The sequence below is a fragment of the Pipistrellus kuhlii genome, unplaced genomic scaffold (genome assembly GCF_014108245.1).
Source record: "Pipistrellus kuhlii isolate mPipKuh1 unplaced genomic scaffold, mPipKuh1.p scaffold_m20_p_1, whole genome shotgun sequence".
NCBI classification, from domain to species: domain Eukaryota; kingdom Metazoa; phylum Chordata; class Mammalia; order Chiroptera; family Vespertilionidae; genus Pipistrellus; species Pipistrellus kuhlii.
This window is the reverse complement of record NW_023425404.1, coordinates 14,799,655-14,824,183: the sequence shown is the minus strand read 5'-3', so window position 1 is coordinate 14,824,183 and position 24,529 is coordinate 14,799,655. Positions and strand designations below refer to the sequence as shown.

At 46.2% G+C, this 24,529-nt stretch overlaps 1 protein-coding gene across 1 annotated transcript in view; it reads right to left on the bottom strand.

The window, feature by feature from the left end:
- MAP3K9 (mitogen-activated protein kinase kinase kinase 9) overlaps positions 1-24,529 on the bottom strand; it is a 74,288-nt gene that overhangs the window by 28,372 nt on the left and 21,387 nt on the right. The window contains exon 3 of the mRNA XM_036432686.2: positions 3,371-3,551. Coding sequence (XP_036288579.1) covers positions 3,371-3,551 — 181 coding nt within the window. The remainder of the gene's footprint in view (positions 1-3,370; positions 3,552-24,529) is intronic.

The following is a 24,529-nucleotide window of genomic DNA, read 5'->3' as shown; positions in this document are numbered from 1 at the left end:
CCGCCTGAATGGGATCTTACACTTGGTAATCAGCTGTAACCCCACATTCAGGAACTTCACTGACTGTTTACTCATCTTTGGCAAAGCAACTGAACTTGCAATATGTGAAAACACTTTGTAAATTGTGAAGTAGCATACAATTCTTCTTGTGGTTAGCTGGATCCTCGTTCAAAATGATGACACATTTACTAACGTATTTATGTAACACAAAATTCTTTTTTTTTCTATAGTGAACCCATTTTATTACTGTAACTTTAGAAACTTACAATGATCAATAAAATGCCTCCATTTCATCCCACATGAGATAAACGATGCACAGCATTCAGTATAGAGCCTGGCCCGTAAGCATTCGTAGGCGGTAAATACTGCTACCAGTGTATGTGTGCTGTATGAATAGCAATGGGCACATGTTTTCTTTGGTAAAGATGCAAGATCATTTAGAGCCACTTAGATGAGCAGGTTTGAGGAGAAAGAGATAAACCCATTTAATGGGTTTAATAAATTGTGTCCTAGAAAGAAATACTGAAGCATGGAAGAAACTAACGAAGCTGGGGGGGGGGGGGGGGGAGAAAGGGTGAATTACGTTTTCAAATCACATTCATCAGCCACGCTGAGTCAGGAGGCTTGAGCCCTGGGAACAATTCTAATCCAGAGACCCACTGGCAGAGCAGACCAGGAGACAAATTCCTAAATACCTTCAGCCAAAGTGCAGTTGATTTGAAGTTTAACTCCAAGCTACTCAACATCATCAGATGCCGCTCTCTCACCAGAGGCTCCTCAAGCCTGCTTTCAGGATGTGTGGTTTCAGGGCAAGGCCTGGAGGTTAGTCTTGGAACGAGGACACTTGGGGTAAAAGCCGAAAGGTTCTGCCTTGTTCCTTCCAGAGCCCTGCAATGGCCTTGCCCTGCTTGCCTGGATTTCTATCACTATGAAAAGATCTGACATTAGGCATCTGGGTTTGTCCTTCCCACTAAGAATGTACGTGGTATCCAGAGGCAACTCTGCCCACAACATGGAAGCAACAGAAATCTTGGGAATGTGTGATAATTAATCCTGAATGATTTCAGGGCCAGGCTGGGAGAAGAGGCTAGCAGGGATGTAGAAAGTAGAAAACAATCATGCTACTGAGCAGTCATATTGTCCCATGAAGAAAGTTAAGATGAAGTTGAGTGTGGCGAGTGGTTGATTGTCCCCTGGAATCCATTCTCTTTTTCTTCCACAGTAAGAGTTTTAACTGAGCACATGGTTGGCCAGCCTACATTTGTCTGTCTCCCTTGGAGCCAGGTGTGCATACATAACCTAGAGCAGGCAATGGGGGTGTGCATAAGGGAGATGTGCACTTCTTCTGGGTCATCTCCAAATTAAAGACAAACTGCTGGCCATGGATAAGCTCTCGTTCCCCTTCTCTACAGATTGTAATGCAGAAGCAACAGTCAATTCAGACGAAACCATTCAGACAGCACTGAGAGACCCACAAGAACCTGGGTTCCTGAACCATCTCACAGGGCACAATGCCCCACCAGTCTGGACTAATTGGACCACTTAAAAGAAATACATGTCTAGCAGCACATTTACAATAGGATTTGGAAACAGCCTAAGTGCCCATCAGCAGTTGAGTGGATTAAAAAGCTATGGTACATCTACACAATGAAATACTATGTTGCTGTATAAAAGCAAGAACTTTTACCATTTGCAACAGCATGGATGGGCCTGGAGAGCATTATGTTAAGCAAAACAACCCAATCAGAGAAAGATAAATATCTTGGCGGTTCCTCAAAAAGTTAAACATAGAATTACCATGTGACTCAGCAATTTCACTCCTCAGTATATATTCAAGAGAACTGATAACATATGTTCACACAAAAACTTGAACACAGATGTCCATAGCAGCACTGAGCCAAAAAAGTAGAAACACAAATGTCCATCAACTGATGAATAATGGATACACAAATTGTGGTATATCCATAAATGGAATATTATTCAGCTATACAAGGAATGAAGTTCTGATGCATGCTAACACATAGATATACCTTGAAAACATTATGCTAAATGAAAGACGCCAGTCACAAAAGACCATATGTAATATGATCCCATTTGTATGAAATGTCCAGAATAGCAAGTAAGTTTGTGGTTGCCAGGGCAGATTAGAAAATGACTTCTAATGGGTATCAGGTTTCTTTTTTGAGTAATAAAAATATTCTGAAAATAGATAGTGGTTATATTAGGTTGAATGGTGGCCCTAAAAAGTTATGTCCATGTCTTCATACCCAGCAGCCTTATTGGGAACAGAATCTCCCCTAGAGTCTCTAGAGGGGGTGTAGCCCTACTGACATGTAGTCTACATGAACTGTAGACTTCTGGTCCTCAAGCTATAAATTTCTATGGTTTTAAGCCACCAGAATTGTGGTAATCCATTATAGCAATCCTAAGAAACTAATAACAATGGTGACTGGTGTCAAACTTTGTAAATTCACTAAAAACCACTGTCATGCTTTTTAAAGGGTAAATGTGGATATCTCAAGAAAGCCGTTACTAAAAATACACACACATACATACAAACACATAAGCTCACTTTACAATACATCAGGAAGCAACGGCTTCACAGACTGAGGTACAACGATAACCTACAGTCCTTTTTTTTGCGTACCAAGGTGATGCTACAGTCTCATGGCCACGGGCTGCAGACTCTGCAGATGCTCATCCTCCCATCAGTGGGGACAAGAGTTTTAGACCCATATGTTCACACAAAAACTTGTATTCCTCTTAAAAGGAATACAAAAGTGACCCCGTGGGCTGATATTTATTAGGCAGATGGCTGGTCCAATCTGTGACTATGCGTTTCTGGGCACATACTTGGACCTGTCTTTTCCTACTCCCATATCCGCATCAACGGATAGACTAAAAAGGTTAACTGGATAACTGGAAAGGATAATATCCAGCCGCCGAGAAAAAAGAGACAGCACAGTGAATACTTATGGTCCCAGGAGCTTATAGAGAGGACGAGTTCAGCAGTAAGAGCCACTGTTGCTAAGCAAGCCAGGGTGACCCTGGTGAAGGTCTCCAGGAGTGACTGAGTACCCTCACCCCCTACAGTACACACTGCCCCTGAACTTCCCTAGGGAGCAATCACGGACAGAGAGGGTCCTGCACAGATGTGCACTTGCCACAGCACTGGAGGGACTTCTGGCAGATGAAGGCATTGGAAACTGTCCCCTGGCAACTCGGGAATTAGTGCAGATTGCTCTGAAGAGGTCACTTAGACCTACTCGGGGTTCCTGGGAGTCTATGCAACCTCAGTTCTCCAAGTTCCGAAGCATGTGTGCAACCAAAACAGACCTGAGGGACACTGGCCCCGCCCCCTACACCTTACCTCCACACATCGCTGCCTTTGGAAAACATGGAGGCACGAATGACTTCGGGGGCCATCCAAGCGTACGTCCCTGCCGCGCTCATCTTGGTGGTTCGGTGCCATTCCCGAGCCAGGCCGAAGTCGGTGATCTTCAGAATCTTGTTGCTGAGGTCGCCATTCTCCACCTTCTGGAGGATCAGTACTGGGCAAGGAAAGGAATACAAAGAAACCAGAGAGTCTGCCTTAGTCACAGGGAAACCACCAAATACAGAGTCCCCCTGGACCCACTGTCCTCTCCTGGGCAGCTACCACGGACTGACTGATGGTTGACGCTGTCACTCTAAACAACTACGAGGCACCATTTTTATGCCAAGTCCTTTATCAGCATTGTCTCCAAACCACACAAAGCCATACAAGGTTGGTACTACTGCCATCTCTGTTTCATAGAGAAAACTGAGGTGAGGAAACAACTTTGGCACATTGAATTTTCCAGGGCCACTCACCAAAGGAGCTAGGACTGACACCCAGGCAGCCTGACTCAAGAGCCTTCTCTCTTAATCTTATAACATACGGCCCACTCACCCCTAAGGAAGGAGCTGAGGTCACAGCTGGCCCCTCTGAGGAGGAGACACTTGGGCTTTCTGTCGGCCAGAGCTCCGCTGGGCTACGACCTAAACTTCACGGTATATGAACAATATCTAAATGCCGCTATCATTGAAAGTAACCCCCCCACACACATACAAACGCGTAAGCTCACTTTACAACACACCAGGAAGCAACGGCTTCACAGACTGAGGTACAACGATAACCTAGAGCCGTGGTCAGCAAACTGCGGCTCACGAGCCACATGCTGCTCTTTGGCCCCTTGAGCGTGGCTCTTCCACCAAATACCACGGCCTGGGCGAGTGAGTCTGTTTTGAAGAAGTGGTGTTAGAAGTTTAAGTTTACAAAATCTGGCTCTCAAAATAAACTTCGATCGTTGTACTGTTGATATTTGGCTCCGTTGACTGATGAGTTTGCCGACCACCAACCTAGAGTCCTTTCTCAGCCCACAAGAAATGGAGGTGCACGTTGGATTGCCAAGGTTTCAGTACCTGGGTTGTTTCCATGAACCAACTCAAGGTACTTTATTTAAGTTCTTAAGAAAACACTTTTGGGACACAGAGAGTTCCCTTACCCATTGGGAGCTGGCTGACAGGGTCAGAGGGCACACACACGTTCACACCCATGATGTTCTCTATGAACATGGCCAGGAAGGAAGAACTGGGGGCTGAACTGGTTCTACTGGGCCGACTCCCAAGCTCTAAGCCAAAGCATCGTGGTGTGGGGGCCATCCCGGCGTTCCTCGGACAGCAGCTGAGGCAGCCACCTCCCGCACAGGACGGTTTCAGCGGTAAGTGAGCCCTTGTGGGAGCCTATCACCCCAAAAGGTCAACAACGCTAACTGACCGCAGTGCTGTAAGCTAAGCCAAGGCTCTCTGCGGAGGGGGCAGCGAGGGAACGCCTTGGATCTGCGGAGGGCAAGCCCCCGTTTTCACAAGTGGGATGGTTCCACAGGCCCGGGGCAAACACAGCCGCTCGGGGGCCAGACACTGACCACGTGGAATTCCGAGTTCTGAACACAGGATTGCAGGGAAGGAGGAAGGCTTCTCTGCCTCTCAGGTGGGAGGTGTTAGGGAGAAGGCCTTAGGCAGGACCTGCAGTCATACAACTGTGCTTTTCCTGCTGTGTCCCCCACCCCCCAGCAAGTCCAGCTGTCACCACGTGCAAAGGATGGGGGTCAGGGGTATCCAAGTCCTATGTGGTTCTCAGAAAATCATCAGTAAAGAGGGATTACAAGCAGCCATGGAGCTGGAGGCACAAAAGAAAACAGTGCCAGCCACTCCCTAAACCTAATAGACTAAGTCTCCTTCCTCTACACCCTCTCCCCTGACACAGCGCCCCCACTCCCTGCTTCCAGGAGCCTGAAAGGGTCCAGGCCTCTGAGTGCTTGGGCAGATTAAAAACAGAAAACAAAACAAACAAAACAAAAAAAACACCTTTCGTCGTGTCATCTATAATACTAAAAATCTTTCCAGCCGAAACCGGTTTGGCTCAGTGGATAGTGTCAGTCTGAGGATTGAAAGGTCCCAGGTTCGATTCCAGTCAAGGGCATGTACCTTGGTTGCGGGCACATCCCCGATTGGGGATGTGCAGGAGGCAGCTAGTCGATGTTTCTCTCTCATCAATGTTTCTAGCTTTCTATCCCTCTCCCTTACTCTCTGTAAAAAATCAATAAAAATAAAGAATAAAAATCTTTCCAGTACTAACTGATTTGGCTCAGTGGATAAAGCGTGGGCCTGTGGACTGAAGGGTCCCAGGTTTGACTCTAGTCAAGGGCATGTACATTGATTTCGGGCACATCCCCAGCAAGAGGTGTGCAGGGGGCAGCTGATCGATTTTTTTTTTTTTAAGTTTCACAGTATATATGCACACGGAACCAGCTAAACTTCCTCATACTCTATGCTGGAATGGGAAGCAGAGAAGTTTATATTCTGCTACAGGAAAAGGATTTTTAGCCACTGAAATGGCATACTGAAGATAATTTTTAAAACAGACTAGTCTGTCTGTTGGTTTAAGAGGGATGGAAGGTGGTGGAGATGGGGTAAGAATCAGCAGGGGGATAAGACGGTCTGAATCTGAACCTCAAACATTTATCCCAACAGGTTGGGCCCTGAAGGCATTGTGTTAGAAACCCCTGGCGAGGTGTCCTGCCCTCAGCCACAAGAAGTGTGATTAGAAGCCAGCTAGTAAACCCAGCAGATGGTTACAGGCAAGGATTCTCAACAGGGCCCTGACATACTGGTATCAAAAAGTATCTATTACTAGTAATAATTATGGTTATAGAGTTTGTAAAAGCTTTACCTTTCCCTTCCTCTGTAAAAAATCAATAAAATATATTTCTGTAGTTTAAAAAAAAATTGAAGTGAAATTCACATAACATAAAATTAAAACTTTTAAAGTGAACAATTCAGCCGAAACTGGTTTGGCTCATTGGATAGAGTGTCATCCTGCGGACTGAACGGTCCAGGGTTCGATTCCGATCAAGGGCATGTACCTTGGTTGCGGGCACATCCTCAGTAGGGGGTGTGAAGAAGGCAGCTGATCGATGTTTCTCTCTCATCAATGTTTCTAACTCTCTCTCTCTTTCTCTCTGTAAAAAAATAAAATAAAAAAATAAAATAAAATAATAAAAATAAATATATATATATAAAGATGAACAATTCAGTAGTACTTAGTATATTCACAATGTTGTACAACCATCACTTCTACCTAGTTCCAAAATATTTTCATCACTCTTCCAAGGAAACCCCATACTTATTAAGAAATTGTTTCCCATTCTCCCCTCATCCTAGCCCCTGACAACCACCTATCTGCTTCCTATCTCTGTGGATTTACCTATTCCGGATACTTCACATAAATGGAATTCTATGATATGTGGCACCTATGGTTACTGCACTTGGCATGTTTTCAAGGTTCATTCACATTATGGCCTGTGTCAATGCTTCATTCCTTTTATGGCTGAATAATATTCCATTGTATGGATATACCACAATGGAATATTATCCAACTGTCCATTAATAGGCATTTGGGTTGTTTCCATCTTTTGATGATTGTGAATAGTGCAATGAACATGTGTGTACATATACTTTTTTGAGTACCTGTTTTTAATACTTTGGGGCATACATGTAGGAATAGAATTACTATTAATAGATTATATATAACTAGATGCTCAGTGTACAAAATTCTGCACTGGGGAGGGGGTCCCTTAGCCCAGATTGCAAGAGGGCACAGGCCAGGCCAAGGGACCCCACCAATGCATGATCGGGACTGGGGAGGCACTCAGGAGGTTGGCCAACTGGGGAGGGACCATAGGAGGAGTCCAGGTTGTTCACTCCCAATCAGCTGGACCCCAATAGCAAGCTAACCTACCAGTTGGGGCGTCTTCCCCCTGCTGGTCAGTGCACGTCATAGCGATTGGTCGACCAGTTTACTGTCTGCCTCCTGGTGGCCAGTGCACACCATAGTGATCAGTTGAGCAGCTTTAGCATATCATTAGCATACTAGATTGTTGTGGGTGAAAATATAAACCAAAACCAATCCATTGCAGCAAGATTCTTTCCCCTGGCTACCAGTTTTCCTCCAGCACCCGGGATCCATGCTTCACTCTGGCCACCGCCTTCTGTCTTCACTCTGGCCAGAGCCTTTACTCCAGGGGGAACCTTCAGTGTTCACTCCAGCCAGAGCCTTTAGTCTTCTCCACTGCAGCTGGAGCGCCACTCCTGTAACTCCCTCTGCTCCCCACTTTTCCCCTTATAACAGGCTAGCAGGCATCCTTCCCCGCCTGGCTGCTCCTTGCCTGTGTATGCAAATTAACCCACCATCTTTGTTGGGTTAATTTATGTACTCACTGATTGGCTGGTGACATCATGGAGGTACAGTCAATTTGCATATTTCTCTTTTATTAGTGTAGATTACTCTTTTATTGGTTGAATGGCCGACTGGATGACTGGACACTTAGCATATTAGGCTCTTATTATATAGGATTCTATGTTACACTTTTTGAGGAGTACCTGTGTATCATTCACAGACTCCTCACTGCCCCATCCTATTGTTGCTGGGTGCTGGGGGCATCTTCCCAATGTTACCTATTCCTGGGGAATAAGGAGAGCCAACTTATAACAAGGAGGATAACAACACTGGGGAAAGAGGAACACCTCGGCCAGGTTCTCTAGTGACTAACATGTCCAGCTGATGCTGGTGGGGGACACAGGAAAGATAAGTACATCTTTCTTATCTTTTAAGGGCCTCCCAAAAGCTGCACGGAAAGATACATGACAAAACTGAACATCAGGTCAAGACAAAGCATGCACCAATAAGGGCTCAGATTTTGCTACAGTCTCTAAGATAATCATGGTTTTCCAAATCTCAGTAACTCAAGAGCATTACCTATATACCATTTACTTAATTTTTTTTAATTGATTTCAGAGAGGAAGCGAGAGAGAGAGATAGAACATCAATGATGAGAATCACTGATTGGTTGTCTTCTGCATGCTCCCTACTGGGGATCGAGCCCAAAACCCAGAATTGAATCCAGGACCCTTCAGTCCGCAAGCCGAGGCTCTTTATCCACCGAGCCAAACCAGCTAGAGCTTAATATTTTTCTTTTACTACTTTTTAAAAAATTTTATATCATAACAAATGGAAAAATATTCTAAATATTAGGTACAAAGAAATAAAATTAAAATAAATTATTAGTTTCATTAGATACTGCTACTGGTCAAAGTTCTGAGCCTAAGGCCTGTTTCTTGGTTAAAAAGAAAAGATTAGACACGTTAGGGAGGAATAAAGGCCAACCAGCACTAGAATGAATGAATATTGAGCAGTTGAATGACTTTCTATGGGAGTCAACAGTATTTAATGCAGACCATCTAAAAGGGCCTCAAGGCAATCCTCTGCTAGGATATCGGGGAGAAATGAGCCAGGCAGGATGGGGATGAAGGCTCTGTGTGATGATCTATCATTTATAGCTGAAGACCAGGTCCCCAAAACTCAGCAAAACTGAGGAGATTCCCCCATATGTCTGAATGGCAAATGATGACTTATCATTTTAATATTTCTTACTTATTATTCACCTTCATTAGCACAAGGGGCTCAGATTTGCTAAATGCTCACTTGGCACCAAGGCTCCCATCCCCATTTGGTTCAAAGGATTCCCCATCACCTCTCCCAGATTAAGCTATTGATCTAACTCTGTTTAGAGTTATGTTTTTCTTGGTTTAGTCTTTTTTTATCTTATGTTTATTATCAAATATGTATACATATAGAAGAATGTATATAAAACATGTATCACGGTTTAAAAAAAAAAAAGATGAAAACCGATCCATTCTCTTCGAAGCAGCATAGGACCCTTTCTGTCACAACCCCTTCTCTCTCCCCAGATGCCACACAATCTTCTGTTATTCATTCCTTTACTTCTTTGTAGTATTACATCCTACGTCTATATCCCTAAATAAGATATTGTTTAGTTTTGAAAAACATGAGACAAGCACAAATGTAGTTTTGTGTGCTAATTTCCTAGGGCCATCATAGCAAATTAACACAAACTTGGTCACTTAAAACAAAGAAGCTTATTCTCTCTCGGTCTGGAGGCTGGACTTCCAGTCCAAAATCAAGGTGTGGACAGGGCCATGCTCCCTCCAAGGCTCCAGGGAAGATCCCTTCTTGCCTCTTCTGGCTTGTGATAGCTGCCAGCAATTCTTAGCGCCCTTGTCTTAGGGTGGCATAACTCCAATCTCCTCATGTGGCCCTCTGCCCTCTCTGCGTCTGACTGTGTCTTCACATGACATTCTCATCTCTGTGTGTCCAAATGTCCCTCTTCTTCTTTTTTTTTAAATATATTTTATCGATTTTTTACAAAAAGGAAAGGAGAGAGATAGAGAGTTAGAAACATTGATGAGAGAGAAGCATCGATCAGCTGCCTCCTGCACACCCCTACAGGGGATGTGCCCGCAACCAAGGTACATGCCCCTGACCAGAATCGAACCTGGGACCCCTCAGTCCACAGGTCGATGCTCTATCCACTGAGCTAAACTGGTTTCCCAATTGTCCCTCTTATAAAGACACCAGTCTTTGGAGCAGCGCCATCCTCGCCCAGCATGACCTCATCTTCACTTGATTGCATCTACAAAGACCCTCTTTTCTAAAAAGGTCCCATTTCCAGGATAGGCCACCAACATACCTTGTTTAGGGGGACACAATTCTACCCACAATACTGTACAACAGTAAGAACACTGCCTTTGCTAGAGGAAGCCTCCCAGAAGGTTATTAGCTAAACAGAGAGTTTGGTTGTGGTCCCAGAGAATAGCCAAGAGCCCTTTCTGGGAAAGCTGATGAGCAAGATCATAACTGAGTCCCAACAATATTGAGTAGGAGACCACAGCGGGGACATCTGGCAGTGTGGTCATGGGGGAAGATGCAGATACTGGCCATCCCTCAGGACTAGGAGTGAGCTCCTCTGATTTCCTGTTTCTGAATTCACTGGGGCCTGCCCCTGGTTCTCAGGATCAAGGAAAGAATACACTGTCTCTCTGGTCAGCAGAGCAAGGAGCGGGGAGCAGGAGCTTACTTAGCACATGAGCAAGTCCACCGAGTGCAGATAGGAATCCTGACCAGGCTCCCCCAGGGAGTCAGCCTCAGGCTAAAGGGATGGAACCCGGGCAGTAGGTAAGTAGATAACGACAGCCCCTTACCCCACTGTCCATCCTCTGTCAAGTGCATGACCGTTCTCCTGGGATTGCCCTTCTCAGTCCTCAGGGATTTCTCTGCACCTCTCTCCTGTGCCCTACACCCCACTTTCTCCTTTGGCTGGCTTCTCCTCTTGCTTTGGTGGTGTGTGTTCTCCTTAGAAAGGGCAAAGTACTGTTTTTTGTTAGAAAATTATCCATCCCCATACTTAGCATAACAATGACTGGAGACTTTTGTCCATAAATCTGAAGGCACCATGCATTCTATTCTTGCTTCTAGCACTGCTGTTAAGAAGCCCTCAGCCATGTTGCTTCCTGATGCTCTCTGTATGCCATGTATCTTTTTCTTCCCGGAAATTGTTAGTCTCTTCTTAACCCCCCTCCTCAATCCATCCCTGTGTTCTGAAATCTCAGAGCGTGGAAATCTAATGAATACTTTCAGATCTGAACACTCATGTCCTTCAGTTATAGGGAATTTTCTTGAAGTATTTTACTGTTAATTTCCTCCCATACTTAAATTTCCTCTTTCTCTACAACCTCTAGCTGGACTTTTTAGACTGCTCCTCCATTTTCTGATCTTTCTCTTCTACCTTTTCAGCATTCTTTCTTTTTCATCTTTTTTTTTTCTGAGACATCATCACTTTATCCTTTAACCCTTCTATTGGGTTTGTCATTTCCCTATCATGGTTTTAATTTCTAAGACAGAGCTTTTTGGTTCATTTAATTTTTTAAAAATCAAGTGGCAAACACAAATGTAGCTGTGTGACAGCTGTTTAGCATGGGCACAATATCTTTTCTTTTACTTGCATATATTACTAAAGGCTCTTTTTAATTTCTCTGTTTTCTCCCAATGTTGTCTGTTCCAGCCACTTTTCCTCCTTGTGCTTTAGTCTCTAATGTACTTTTGTTCAGAGTTGTAGTAATCCTTAGCTGTCTGTTCATGATTAAGAACCAAATTGTGCTTAGATATTAAAAGTACATACTGAAATAATTACCAAAAAATTTTTTTTCAGGATTTCCCTCAAAATAATCAAGGGTGGGGAATGAGTGGGGTGATATAAGATATAAGATTACCCAGGAGTTGATCACTGCTAAAACTGTTTGAGTACATGGGAGTTCGTATGCCATTTCCCTTACTTATGTATATGTTGTCCATAATAATAAGGGGGCGGGGCTTCAAAAGCTGGCAGAACCTCTAAGCACACAAGAGGAATCTGTTAGCTTTGAACTTCACTAGAGGGAGGTCCAGGTGAGCCTCGACAAGAATATCTGAGGTCATTTCTCTTGAGCTGGTCAGCTCTCAGAGGGCAGTACTATTCCACACTGCTAGGAAAACAAAGGTCTGGCTGCCAGTGAGCTGGGAGTCAAGTCATGAAGAGGGTGAGGTGGTCTCAGAATAGGCTTCTGTACAGAAACAGTGACTTCATCTCTCCCCTTTTTTTAAATTTGGGGATTTTTTAAAAATATATTTTTATGGATTTCAGAGAGGAAGGGAGAGGGCGAGAAACATCAATGATGAGAGCGAATCATTGATCGGCTGCCTCCTGCACACCCCTTACTGGGGATCAAGCCAGCAACCCGGGCATGTGCCATGACCTCCTGGTCCATAGGTCAACACTCAACCACTTAGTCACACTGGCTGGCTCCTCGTCCCATTTTTTAGAATAAAATATGCACTCTTTCCTTATACTTAGTGTCCCCAGTCCAAAAACCACTTCAACCCTACCAAAAGGAAAGGCAGTCAGGTGGCTGAGTGGGGTGCAAAAGGAAGATGTCTGTGGATCCAAAAGTATTTCCTACAATGGCAACCCGGTCTTTTTTTATTTTAGCAACCTCTCCTCCCCCAACTCACCCCAGTTCCTGGGGTACTTTTAAGGAATCTGTGATACAAACAGATTGGTTGTTTACTTTCCTCACTGTCAGCTTAAAATTATCTCTCTCAAATGTGCTAAGTCATCCACCTGTCTCCCAGCTTCTAAAAGTGTATTGCTGTTATCTCCTCTCCTATTTGCCTTGCGAGTTCCTGTAGTTTCAGTTGGGTTTCAAGAGAGCACAAACAGCTGTAGAATTTGTATGTATTCAACCAACCTGCCTCCTTAGCCTGGAACCTGCCTGTGGTTTGTTTGTTTTCTTGGGTAGGGAGCAGGACCCGGTACAGTCTGTATCCAGAGGTGCCCTGCAAGGGCTTCCCGCTTTCCTTGGCTGGGTTCTTCCACCCCCCAATTTGCAAATTCTGTACTCCTGCTTGTTCCTGCCAAAGCTCACATCAGCCTCCAGATCAGTGTCTCTGCATTCTCTCCCTCCTCAATAAGAACAATTTCTGAGCGCCAGCAAGGAGGAAAGAAAAGAGCAACAGATGAAGACCCAGAATGTCTGGTTCTGGCTCTGCCACTGTGTGATCTCCACGGGATCCCATTCCCCCACCTCTGACCTTTTCTGTAATTTCCAGAAAGTAGTGTCAGTCTTTCCTGGGCCCAGCCAAGCTCCACCACCTATATGAGCTGCAGAACAGCTCAACTCCAGGGCAAAGGGAAGTTAGGTAGAGGATTCTACACAGAGAAAAGTTCCGTAGACACAGCCAGGCCATCGGAGTCTGACTCAGCACTGGAGACTTCAGCTTCCTGCAGCTCTTTGTCTCCAGTGGAAGAAGAAAGATCTCCGGCTCCACCCACAGGCCAGACTTCCTGTGGTGCTGAGTCAGCAAGAACCACATGGAAGAGCCTGACACATGGACCACTACCATGAGGACACGGCCAGCAGGCATCCCCCAGCCTCTCTTGGCCCCTGGCCCTCAGCTCACTCTGTCCCTCCCTGCAAGCCCAAGAGAGGCCAGACTTGCTTACAGAGGCAAATGATTCACCATCTAGACTCTCCGACTCTGCCTCAGCCAAGGTGAGGTACTGCCTGGAGACAGCAGGGAGATGCCAGCAGCCACTAAGGCCCTGGCCGGCTTCAGCAATGTCAGCAGAGCTGCACCAAGTCCACCGGCACAGCCAGCGAGGCTGTGCCTCCCAACAAACACTTGAGCCCAGGCAGCTAGCAGGTCCTGTGGGAAGAACTACAGATGAGTAGAGAAAACTGGGTCTTTGAGGACTTTGGATCTACCTCCTCTTCTACAGAAGAGGAAACTACTGGATGTGTGCAACGCAGTCCTGGAAAAGCCAGAGATCACTCAGCACCGTGACCTTGTCCTGTGACCGGAGCTAGAACAAAGCTGAATTACAATGGCCTCCCTTCCTATAATTGTAACCTGAAGAGGCATATAGGTGCTCAATAAAGAACTGTCTTGTATGAACAAATGAATGAATGAGTGAATACATATCATCCTAAAGGTTTCTGATTGAATCAGCTAAGGCCTTGGTCCCCAAATACCTATCTGAGGGCTGGGTGACTCACCCAAGAAACTATAGCAATGATTCCTAACCTTTTAAAATAGGTCCTTTCATCCTTAAACAATGTTATTAGGACGGCAAATTTACCTCAGTGGGTGTCAATTAAGAGGAAAACAATAAGCAGAGCTAATGTTTCTGAGGGCCTTAATGTGTGCTGTGCGCTGGACTAAGTGATTCACCCATAATCTTACTTCTCTCAACAATTCTGGAAAGCACTTTCAGATGTGGAGACTGGAGTTCAGAGAGGCTGGCCCACAAGTGGGAGGAGGACATAACCCAGGTCTGAATGAAATCACTGCCGGGGACACCGGTCACCCTGCCAAATTAAACCCCAATAAGAAAAGCGCTTTTAAATGTATTGGTATTTTATAAACATAGCAGCACCTTCTATGAACATGTTTAGATTTAAAGACACCTTGCAGTCATCCCCTTCTTAGGGGTCAATAGCCCATCACTAAGAACCTCTGAGCTCAGTGCCTAGAAGCCCATTATGCAGAAAGCAAAGGGATACTGCCTCCAGGAAAGGACCTACCTGTCTACCTTCATCTCACACCCAAGCAGGTGTCACCAAACCTCCAACTCCAGAGGAGTGGAGGGGAGAGAATCTCCAAGGAAGGGTTAAAACAAAAGGACAGAGTCAGCAAGTTCATGAGAAAGACAAAACAAGTTGAAAACACAGCAGAAATGAACTGCTACATTAGCAATCCTGGCAGCATATTGTGGAAGGACTAGCGGGAATTAATGAGAGGAAGAAAGCCTGAAATCTGTGACCCAGACTGCTAGTCGCCCTTCAATGGCTATCCATCCCTCCTCCCATTGTAACAGAACCCTCAATTTCAAGATGGGCATCTGGCCACCTCGAACACCATTACATTTCCCTTGCTCCTAGTACAGTCAGGTGACAAAGATGCATCCTGCGGCTGCTTTCTGTAACTTGTCTTAAAAATATCAGCTCCAGGCCTTGGGCCCTGCTTCTTCATCCCTTCCTACCTTGTGCTGCCTAGAGCATGAATGTGATAGATGGAGGACTAGCTACCAGTTGGGACCATGAGGATAAGATCATGCCCAAAAGTTGGCATAGCTGGAGTGAGAAGTTTAGGGCTTATAGAACTGAGATGCCATGCCAACCACGGACTGTTCTTGCCAGACTTTTGCATACCAAAGAACCAGACTTCTCATTTCGGCCACTAGAGACTCTGAGTGCCCGCTCCTGATAGCTAACGTATACAAAGTCCAATTCCACTCCTACAAAATCTCTTCATAGCCCTGGCTCGTGTGACTCCATTGGTTAAGCATCATCTCCTGCACCACAGGTCGCCAGTTCAATTCTGGGTCTGGGCTCATGCCCAAGTTGGGGGCTTGATCCCAGTAGAGAGTGTGCAAGAGGCTAGTGATTGATGTTTCTATCTCATTGATGTTTCTCTCTCTCTCTCTCCCCCCCCTCCATTCCTCTCTCTCTAAAATCAATAAAAACATATATTTTTTAAAAGTCTCTTTACAGCAATCCAAAATTGAAAATACAAACCAAAAGCCACATTCCAGCCAATAATGTCTCCACCCAATATAGCCAAAGATCTGGATGGCCTCTCCAAGCTGTTATAAAATGCATCAACTTGAAACATGTTTCAACTGCATATTTTTAAAGTAGTATGTCATGTTTTATAATAAGTGTTGGCTTAAATATTTCAAAAACAAATGGCCATGTGTATGGAGGGCCTACAGGCAGTGCGCTAAGTACAGGGTGTTCAAATATAAATTAAACCAGTACCTCCCTTCAAGAAGATCACTAGCTAGGAAGAAGGTTCAGGGAGTAAGAAAGGATAGAGCAGGAGACCTTTGATTTTTGTTATAAACCCTGTGATATAACTTGGTTTCTAGACTAAATATTATACATGTGTGAATTTAAAAATACAGATCAAAAAGATGTAGCAGGCAATTTAATAATATATGTGACTATGTTAAAATAAAACATTAGTATACAAAAAGACACCGCTTGATCATATTTCTTTTTCTTGGGAATATGCTGTCTGTTCATCTATCTATCCGTCATATAGAAAATACCTGAGAGGTACATACCTATACCTAAATGCTAATAGCAGTTACCTCTGGCTACCAGGATTTGAGGTGACAAATTTGTTATACTCATCTATATTGTTGAAATCATCTAACATAAGTGTGTATTTTTGTTAATATAAAAAATAGGTCCCCGTTTTCCCCCCTGTTGACCTCTTTTAGCCCAAGCTCCTTCCACTATACCACACTGTCCCTTCTACTTGGGGTTCAAATGTTTAGCAATGACATCACTACAAGACACTGCACATCTCTACAATACATCTCTCCTATGCCACAGTGCCACATCTTCATGTTTTTTGTTGTCTTGGGATGGGCTCATATCATAGGTTAACTGGGCAGGCACCTCACCTAATCCTACACCCTGTATGGACAGAGCCGCCGCTGAGAATGGTTTCCTCAGAGCACTGTCAAGTTGGTGATGGCTACTTCTCACAGGCCAGGACAAGCAGGGATGGCTGTCTAGAACAAAAGGGAACTGAAGAGAAGCCACCAAAGCTCAGAGTAACACCTAATTCTACCTGCCTTTCATAATTAAACTAGAGGCCCAATGCACGAAATTCATGCGAGAGTAGGCCTTCCTTCCCCCAGCTGCTGGCACCAGGGACCCAGGCTTCCCTCTGGCTGCAGGCATCTGGGCCTCCCTAGCGGAGTGATCATGGGGCGATAGCCGGGCCCCGACCAATTGCATCGCACCCACCTTAACTAGCCTGGCTCCAGTGAGTGTCACAGTGTGGTCCCAGATAGCCATCCGGATGGTCATTCCACTGTTCAGCTGTTCAGTTGACTTGCATATTATGCTTTTATTATATAGAAGAGGAGTGCTTTAGAAGTGAAGATTGTAAATATCTGGGAAGGTCAGACACTGAAACTAGGGCATCTCTGGGTGCAAAGTGTGATGGGTAAGAGCTTGCTGGTGGGCAGTGTCTCACCAGGTGTACTTTAGAGCAAATGTGTGCCCTAAGCACCATGGCTGAGGGGTTGGGAAGAGAAAGTGTTTATGGACAGGCCTGTAATCCTGCTACAATCTAGTCTGACACCATTGTAGGAGTTTTGAGTCATATATGCTAGACCCTGTAAACTCAATACCACCAATCATCTTTAAGTCATACCCCTCCAGATGGTATATTTAGACCAGGGGTCGGCAACCTTTAAGACATAAAGAGCCACTTGGACATGTTTTCGAAGGAAAAAAAAAAACCTCGGAGCTGCAAAACCATTGCGACATAAGTGATACAGTTCCCCGCCCCGCCCTGCTATCTGCCCTGCTAGTGTCGGACCTGCTGGGGGCCACAGCAAAGGTTCAAAAAAGCCGCATGCGGCTCCGGAGCCGCAGGTTGCCGACCCCTGATCTAGACAATCAGTAAGGTCAGTGGAGAGCTGAGAAGAGAAAACTTACATGTTCAAAAGGGCCTCCAGAGAGTGATAAGAAAGGCAAAGAATAAGTGTAAACTCCCAAAGAGCCAGTCAACAGCTGTATAAATATTACATACTGTTCATTCAGCCAAAAAAGAATCATTGTCAGCCCTAGCTGGTTTGGTTCAGTGGATAGAGCGTTAGCCTATGAACTGGAGGATCCTGGGTTCAAGTCTAGTCAAAGGCACGTACCCTGGTTGCAGGCTCCTCCCTGGCCCGGGCTCTGGTCAAGGTGCATGCAGGAGGCAACCCATCGATATGTTTCTCTCACATCGATATTTCTCTCTGTCTTTTCCTATCTCTCCCACTCTTTCTAAAAATCAATGGAAAAATACCCTTGGGTGAAGATTAAAAAAAAAGAATCATTATCCATATTCAAAAATGGAGGGGAAAGTTATTTTAGAAAGGTGCCTTCTCCTTGCTCCATCAGTAAGCCTCTGGGGTCAGTAAGTCTCCCCTACAAGACCAGGCTGGTGCTACTAAAAGTGGTCAGGATACACGGGGTGGAGTTCTCAAGCACAAGGGTCAGGCCCTCACCAGAGAGTCACATGCCCCAGCTAGTCAACCCTTGTGATACCAGTTTTGTCCTCGAACCACGAGACCACACCCTGACAAATTGCAGAACCACCTGGGAAGGGAGTTGGAGTTAGCGAAAGCCTCTAAAATACAACCAACATCCAGGACCGGACCTATAACCAGGAGAGAATCCAGGTTGTTATTCCAAGAGATCAAGATTCCTCCTTGCTACTATTCCTGCCTGAGAACCTACTGACTTTGGCCAATAAGAGATATCAACTGCTTTGGTTATTGGACAACGTCAGCAATCACCTACATTGCAAAAGGAAGAGAAAGAGAGAGGAACAAAGAGTTGATTCCATAAAGAAAAATAGGATGGAACTTCCCCCTCATTCTCACACCTCTACTTCCATTCATTCTGGCCACAAGTCGGCACCTATAACCGTTACCATCACCATTGCAAGTACTTACGGAGCACTTACTATATGCCAGGCACTGAGCTAAGCATTTTACATGCACTATCTCACTTTAAAACCTCATGAGCTGGGTACTGTTTTCGCCTCTGTTTACAGATGAAGATACTGTGGCTGAGTGAAGCGAGAATACTCCTCCAAGTTACATAGCCAGGAAGTGGCGCAGTTGGGACTAGCTTCAAGCTCCCAAGCTCTTAATGATGCTCTTATTCTATCCCATCTCACTTGAACACCTACTGCGGAGCACTCTGAAAGTAACAGATGTAGAGAGGAGGGAACATCTCAGAAGGGGTCACAGAATACACAGCTGTCTTAGAGTTATAAAGAAGGGACAGGGCTTAGTCCAGGGACAGACTCAGGAGGAGGCCACTCTCTATAGAGGGAATAAGGTTATTTCAGGCCAGAGGGAATAAAAACCCTGACATACCTAGCAAACAGTCCCTGGGAGCTGGAGCAGAACCCCTGCCTCTGCACCAACATCCACCCTCCCACTCATCCGAAGCTTCCCATCCCCCTCTACGTGCTCCACAACCACCTAGGCACACGGTTCCTCTGTTTCCAGTTGTAACCACAAACTCTCACGTTACTAACTGCTGCCTTCTGGACCATGTGCGGCCCCATAGTCCTGCCGTGCTGACATTATTTGCCAAAGCAGCTCAGCCCTGCATTCATGAGGAACAATGGACTGAGCTTCACAATGTCAGCCAAGGGCATGCCACTGAGAGCTCAGGGAACAGCACAACCGAACCAAAGGCCAGAGGGGACGGAACTGAAACATGAGCCAGTGCTCAGGCTGGCACGTGGGCCCTAAGCACAGCATTCAGACATGGTGGTTAGTTAACAGGACTGTGTAACTGTTCAAGAGTGGCCAGGGTTTCAGACCATTCCCAACGCTGGCTGGCCATGGGGGACAAGGGAGGGTCAGATGCATGTGAGTAGAGCAGCCTTCATTAAGTGCCCACATGCGTGGCTGCGACATGATTCGACAGCAGGAGGGTGGTTTTCTGCTGCCTTGTGGGGCTGGAGCCTAGCCGGGGGCACGGTAGGGTAATGCAGTGTTGACAGAGTAACAGCGGCTGGTCTCGAGCAGACACAGCACAAGCCATGGACCTTTTCAAGCTATTTTTCAATGACCCTTTGAACCAGCCCCAGCTTTCCATGGGGCCTTCGCTTTCATCTCTACCCTGGATGCTATACCCCTTCTCCCATCTCTCTCATGCTGTGCATAAAGATTTTCTTACAGACAAGCTTCTGAGTGATGAAAACAGAAAAATCAGTGCCATCTCCCCGGCCATGCCTCCCAGCATGCGTCTACAGGACACCTGCTCTCTCCAACATCCTAAAATAAGACTGTTTCAAAAGGTGTCCACGTGGGCGCCCACGACTACTGCCATCTTGTGCAGATTAAGCCCAGATAACACAGCGGGCACTCGTCCCCGTGCTGGCCCAGACACAGATGTCACCAGCGGGGAACAGAAAGGCAGGGCAGAGCTTTTGTGCAGTCACTTTCCTCGTGAAAGAACATTTCCTCAAACACCTGTTTGCCCTGAATATCCCCACCTTACCGGCTCAGATGGACAGAGCGGAGATGCCTGGTCTCTGTCATGCTTCGCAAGCACGCAGCTACCAGCTGGATAAAAATAATAAGAGCCAGGTGGCACACCAGACCTTTGACAATTCGGTCAACAAAACGCCGTGCTTCTTTCTTGGCACGCGGGCATGGGTGCTGCTGGAGCACAGGCTCTCAGGACCTCTGGCCCCACGCCTGACCACCAGAGCTCCCTTAGCAGGCATGGCAGGTGGTCTTTTCCTAAGGGCACAACATCTCCTGTCTTCTGTGCTTTTCTCCAACATGATGGACACTCCTCCCACGAGAGGCAGGTCCCTGTCCCCTCTGCTTGAGTCTGAGTGGGCCTGGACTCACTTTGCCGACTAGAATGCAGCGGAAGCGACACTGCCTGGCCTCTAAGTCAGATCAGAAAACATGCTGCAGTGTCTGCCCTGTTCGCTTGCGCTTGAAGCCTCGAGCCACCACGTGAGAAGGCAGAGCCCCGAGACAGAGGTGTCCATCGGGGGGGTTAGAGGTAGGCACCCCCATCAGCAGTCCTAGCCTTCTAGTCCTCCCAGCCCAAGCTCATTCAGTCAACAGAATGAGCCTTTCTGATGACCCCTGTCTCCATCTCTGGCCTCACCCTGAGCCTTCAAATCTTCCCAGGCGAGGCCCCGGAAACTTAGGAGCAAGAACAAGCCCCCCCTGCTAGGAAATTTCCAAATTCCTGACCCAGAGTCTCCATGAGATAATGAAATGGTTCTCATTCCGAAGCAACAGTAATGGAAAGAGTTGGTGACTCATTTGTCGGTCGATGCTCACATCTGCTGCTACCAGAGAAGCAAACAGTATTTTCTTAAAAACAAACAAACAAACAAATAAAAAAACAAACTCCTTTTTATTGAGCACTTAGTTTGTGCCAGGCATTATGCTAAGGGCTTACACACATAATTGCTCTCAATGCTCATTACAACACCATACGTAAATACCGAGATTACCCCCATTTTACAAAATGGAGATGGGCTCAGAGGTCGAGGACCTTGCCCAGATGTGCCTGACTGACAGCCCATAACCCTGAGCCACGTTCTGCTCTCCAGCCACTTGGGCACAAGCCGCTTCTGTATGGAAGACTCAGCTACTTAGGAGCACGGGCTTCCTATCCAAAAGCCCAGGTCTGGCCATTTCCTAAAGAACCCAGGAGACGGGGGCACAGCATCGACAAACACTTGGCCTAGTCCAGTGGTCGGCAAACCACGGCTCGCGAGCCACATGTGGCTCTTTGGCCCCTTGAGTGTGGCTCTTCCACAAAATACCACGGCCTGGGCGAGTCTGTTTTGAAGAAGTGGGGTTAGAAGAAGTTTAAATTTAAAAATGTGGCTCTCAAAAGAAATTTCAAGCATTGTACTATTGATATTTGGCTCTGTTGACTAATGAGTTTGCCGACCCCTGGCCTAGTCTAAGCTAGGGCAGAACCCTCTGCCTAGAAAGCCCCTGTCATGGCCCACCACTTTATTTTCAGCTCCCCCTGAATCCCACTCCTTCTTTAAGGCCTAACTCCTCCACCTTCTCTGGCACCCTCTCACATATGTTGGGCACACCATTCCATACCGCCTCCTGGTGCTCCGGTTGCCCGGCCTGCGGACGAAAAGGTCCCAGGTTCAATTCCAGACAAGGGCATATACTTTGGTTGCGAGCACATCCCCAGTATGGGGTGTGCTGGAGGCGGCTGATTGATGTTTCTCTCTCATCAATGTTTCTAACTATCCCTCTCTCTTCCTCTCTGTAAAAAATCAATAAAATATATTTTAAAAAAAGAATGTGGTGGAAATGACGTCTAAGGTATGCCAGTGATAAAGTGATCTAACCTGCAGCACCTACATAACAGCAGGCACATCAGCTTCTCACAAGGAGCTGGTAGGCTTCGAACCACAACCCACACACAACACAAACATCCCGGGCTCCGTGGCCTGCACTTCCCCCAGGGCATCACAGAGGAGAAAGGACTTGATGGCGGCGGAGGAAGCAGCTTGGCCCACCAGACACCCGTCCCCATCACCTGCAGGTAAGGAAGCCCTGACCCTGGAGCTCCACTCAAAGGTTCAGAAGTTGCCATTTTGAACCACAAGTCTTTAACAGTCCTGGAAAGCTGAGAAACACCGACTGCAGTTTCCTGTGAGTCACTCCTCAAGCTCCCCAATGAGAGCAAGGAGGGACCAACCCCAAGTACCTCCTCAGGCTACGACTAACTTTGTTCTGACTCACTGTCCTCCAGTCTATGCTGTGGATGCCTTTCCTACTACCTTCCTCCCACCTCCACGCCCACTGGGATAGGCAAGACAAGGTGTGTGCCTATACCTCCCCAGTCCACCTCCAAAAATTACTCCACATATCCCTTCCCCATGGGATGGAGCTGCGGATCTTACTATGCTAAAACCACACAGACTCTCAAGGTGGTACATCTCGGTTTCCAGGGGGAAGCCAATCTGTTCCTTCCTTCCTTGCTACCTGGGAATGTAGATGTCATGAGCATGCCCAGAAACTACCCGGGCGGGGGTAAGAGGGCAATATTCCAATGCCTGATTTCCTCCCTCGGTCCCTCAGGGAACTTCCCTGCGAGGAAAGGTCTTAGAATATCTCCTTTTTCCTCAATAGGGACGTTCTTATTCTTTCCAGTGACCTTGCCATTCCCAGGCTCTCCTCCAATATACTGCATATCAAAGCAGGCACCAAAAAGCTTAGATGAGCCTGAAATTAGCCATTTTCATGGTCCATGCCACCCAGAGCCATGCATGTAAAGCAAGGCTCATAGGTTATGATCACAGGGCAAGATGTACCCAGTGTGGGGAGGGGGCAGCATCCTAAAGGAAATCATAAGTTAGACTGTTTCCTTATTTTGTCATGCATCAGGGGGTTCTTATGGTCCACAGAAATACTCTTCAAATCCCCCCTTCCTTCCTCTCATTTCCTTTACTCAAAGAAGCTCACAAATTTCCTACTTAAAATTCCTTTTGAAATAATGATTCTGTCCTGCTGAATTGCCCGATTCTAGTCCTCGTCCCCTTTCCCTCCCTCACATCACAGCAGCTCAAAAGTACTAGTCGCAACGAAGTCAAATTCTCTACAGTGAGATGGGAGAAGGAACAGTGGGAAAGCTGCACTCATAATGGTCTGGGGCTGTGCCACCAGCAATTGACCCACATTGAAGCGCTAAAGAATGAATGGTGGAAAACCAACTTTCTCTTTCACAATATTAATCTGAAACTTTAAGTAGCACCACAAAGCCTGTCGTGTTCTCCTCCACGGGGTGCAGAAGCGCCATGCTGGTCCAACATGGTTCTTCTGGTTACAAGCTCAACTGCAAAGGCAATCCCTGGGGGAGGGGGCCGGCTCAGCGCCAAGGAGACACAGAGCTAAAGCCCCGGCATCTGAATAACCACGTGGGGCTCTGCCATCAACAGATGTGTCCATATGTTTTTGAACGTTTACATTACATTTCTGGTTAAAAAAATTTTAATGCCATAAAGGAGCACCAGTGAATTTATCTGAGATTTATAGATACTTCCCTGGTTTAGACAAAAACAAAACCACAACATGAACATAAACAAAAACAAGAGTCCCACAGAGGGGAAACTTCGGTGATGGCCCAACTTTTGGGCCGCTGTACGCAAGCACCACTGTGGTTCAGGACCAACACTAACAAGAAGCAAAGCCGAGGCCACAGAACGAAAGCTGAGGTGCATATTGTGCTTTTGGGGGGGCCCAGGGGAAGGGGAAAATGAGAAAACAACTTGCAGCCACTTGCATTTTAGGACCATGAGGTCCTGGGTTGGAGTGACGGATCTGCTCCCAGAAATTCCAGATGTGGGGATGATCTGCTCCGCAAGACCAGGTTTAAAGTTGGGGACCGGCCTCCTCATCACACCCAGACTCTGGTGGGTCACACGAGTCACTCCACAGAACACAGAACACGTTTGCTACAAGAGGGTCTCCTACCGCAGCGTGATCCCAAGGAACAGAGCAGAAAGAACAGCACACGGGCGAGCGCTCCAGAGCCTGGGGTTCAAGCTCAGGCTCCACCATTCTCTAGCTATGTGTTTTAGGCAAGGCATTAAATCTCTCCAAGCCTCAGTTTCCTCTACTGTAAAATGGGGCTAGCATCACCTCCGTCTGGAATACATTAGATAGATATTCTTTCCAATGAAATCCTACAGCAACAAATACAAATATGATTATTCTTCATCCCATCTCTAGAAATATGAGATGGGGGTAGGGGGAATGAAGGTTCATTTATTACAGTCACCATGAATCCCAAGCTAAGGAAAAAAATCAGATGAGGTCACATTACACTAGTAATCTTAAATCATCTGAAAAAAGCTTGTGGGGAAAATTTAAGAAGGTTTTCCATTGCATCCATGGAAATTGATGGGGCAACTTTCCTTGTCCCCAACTGCCACACACTTGGGATAGACAAGCTAATT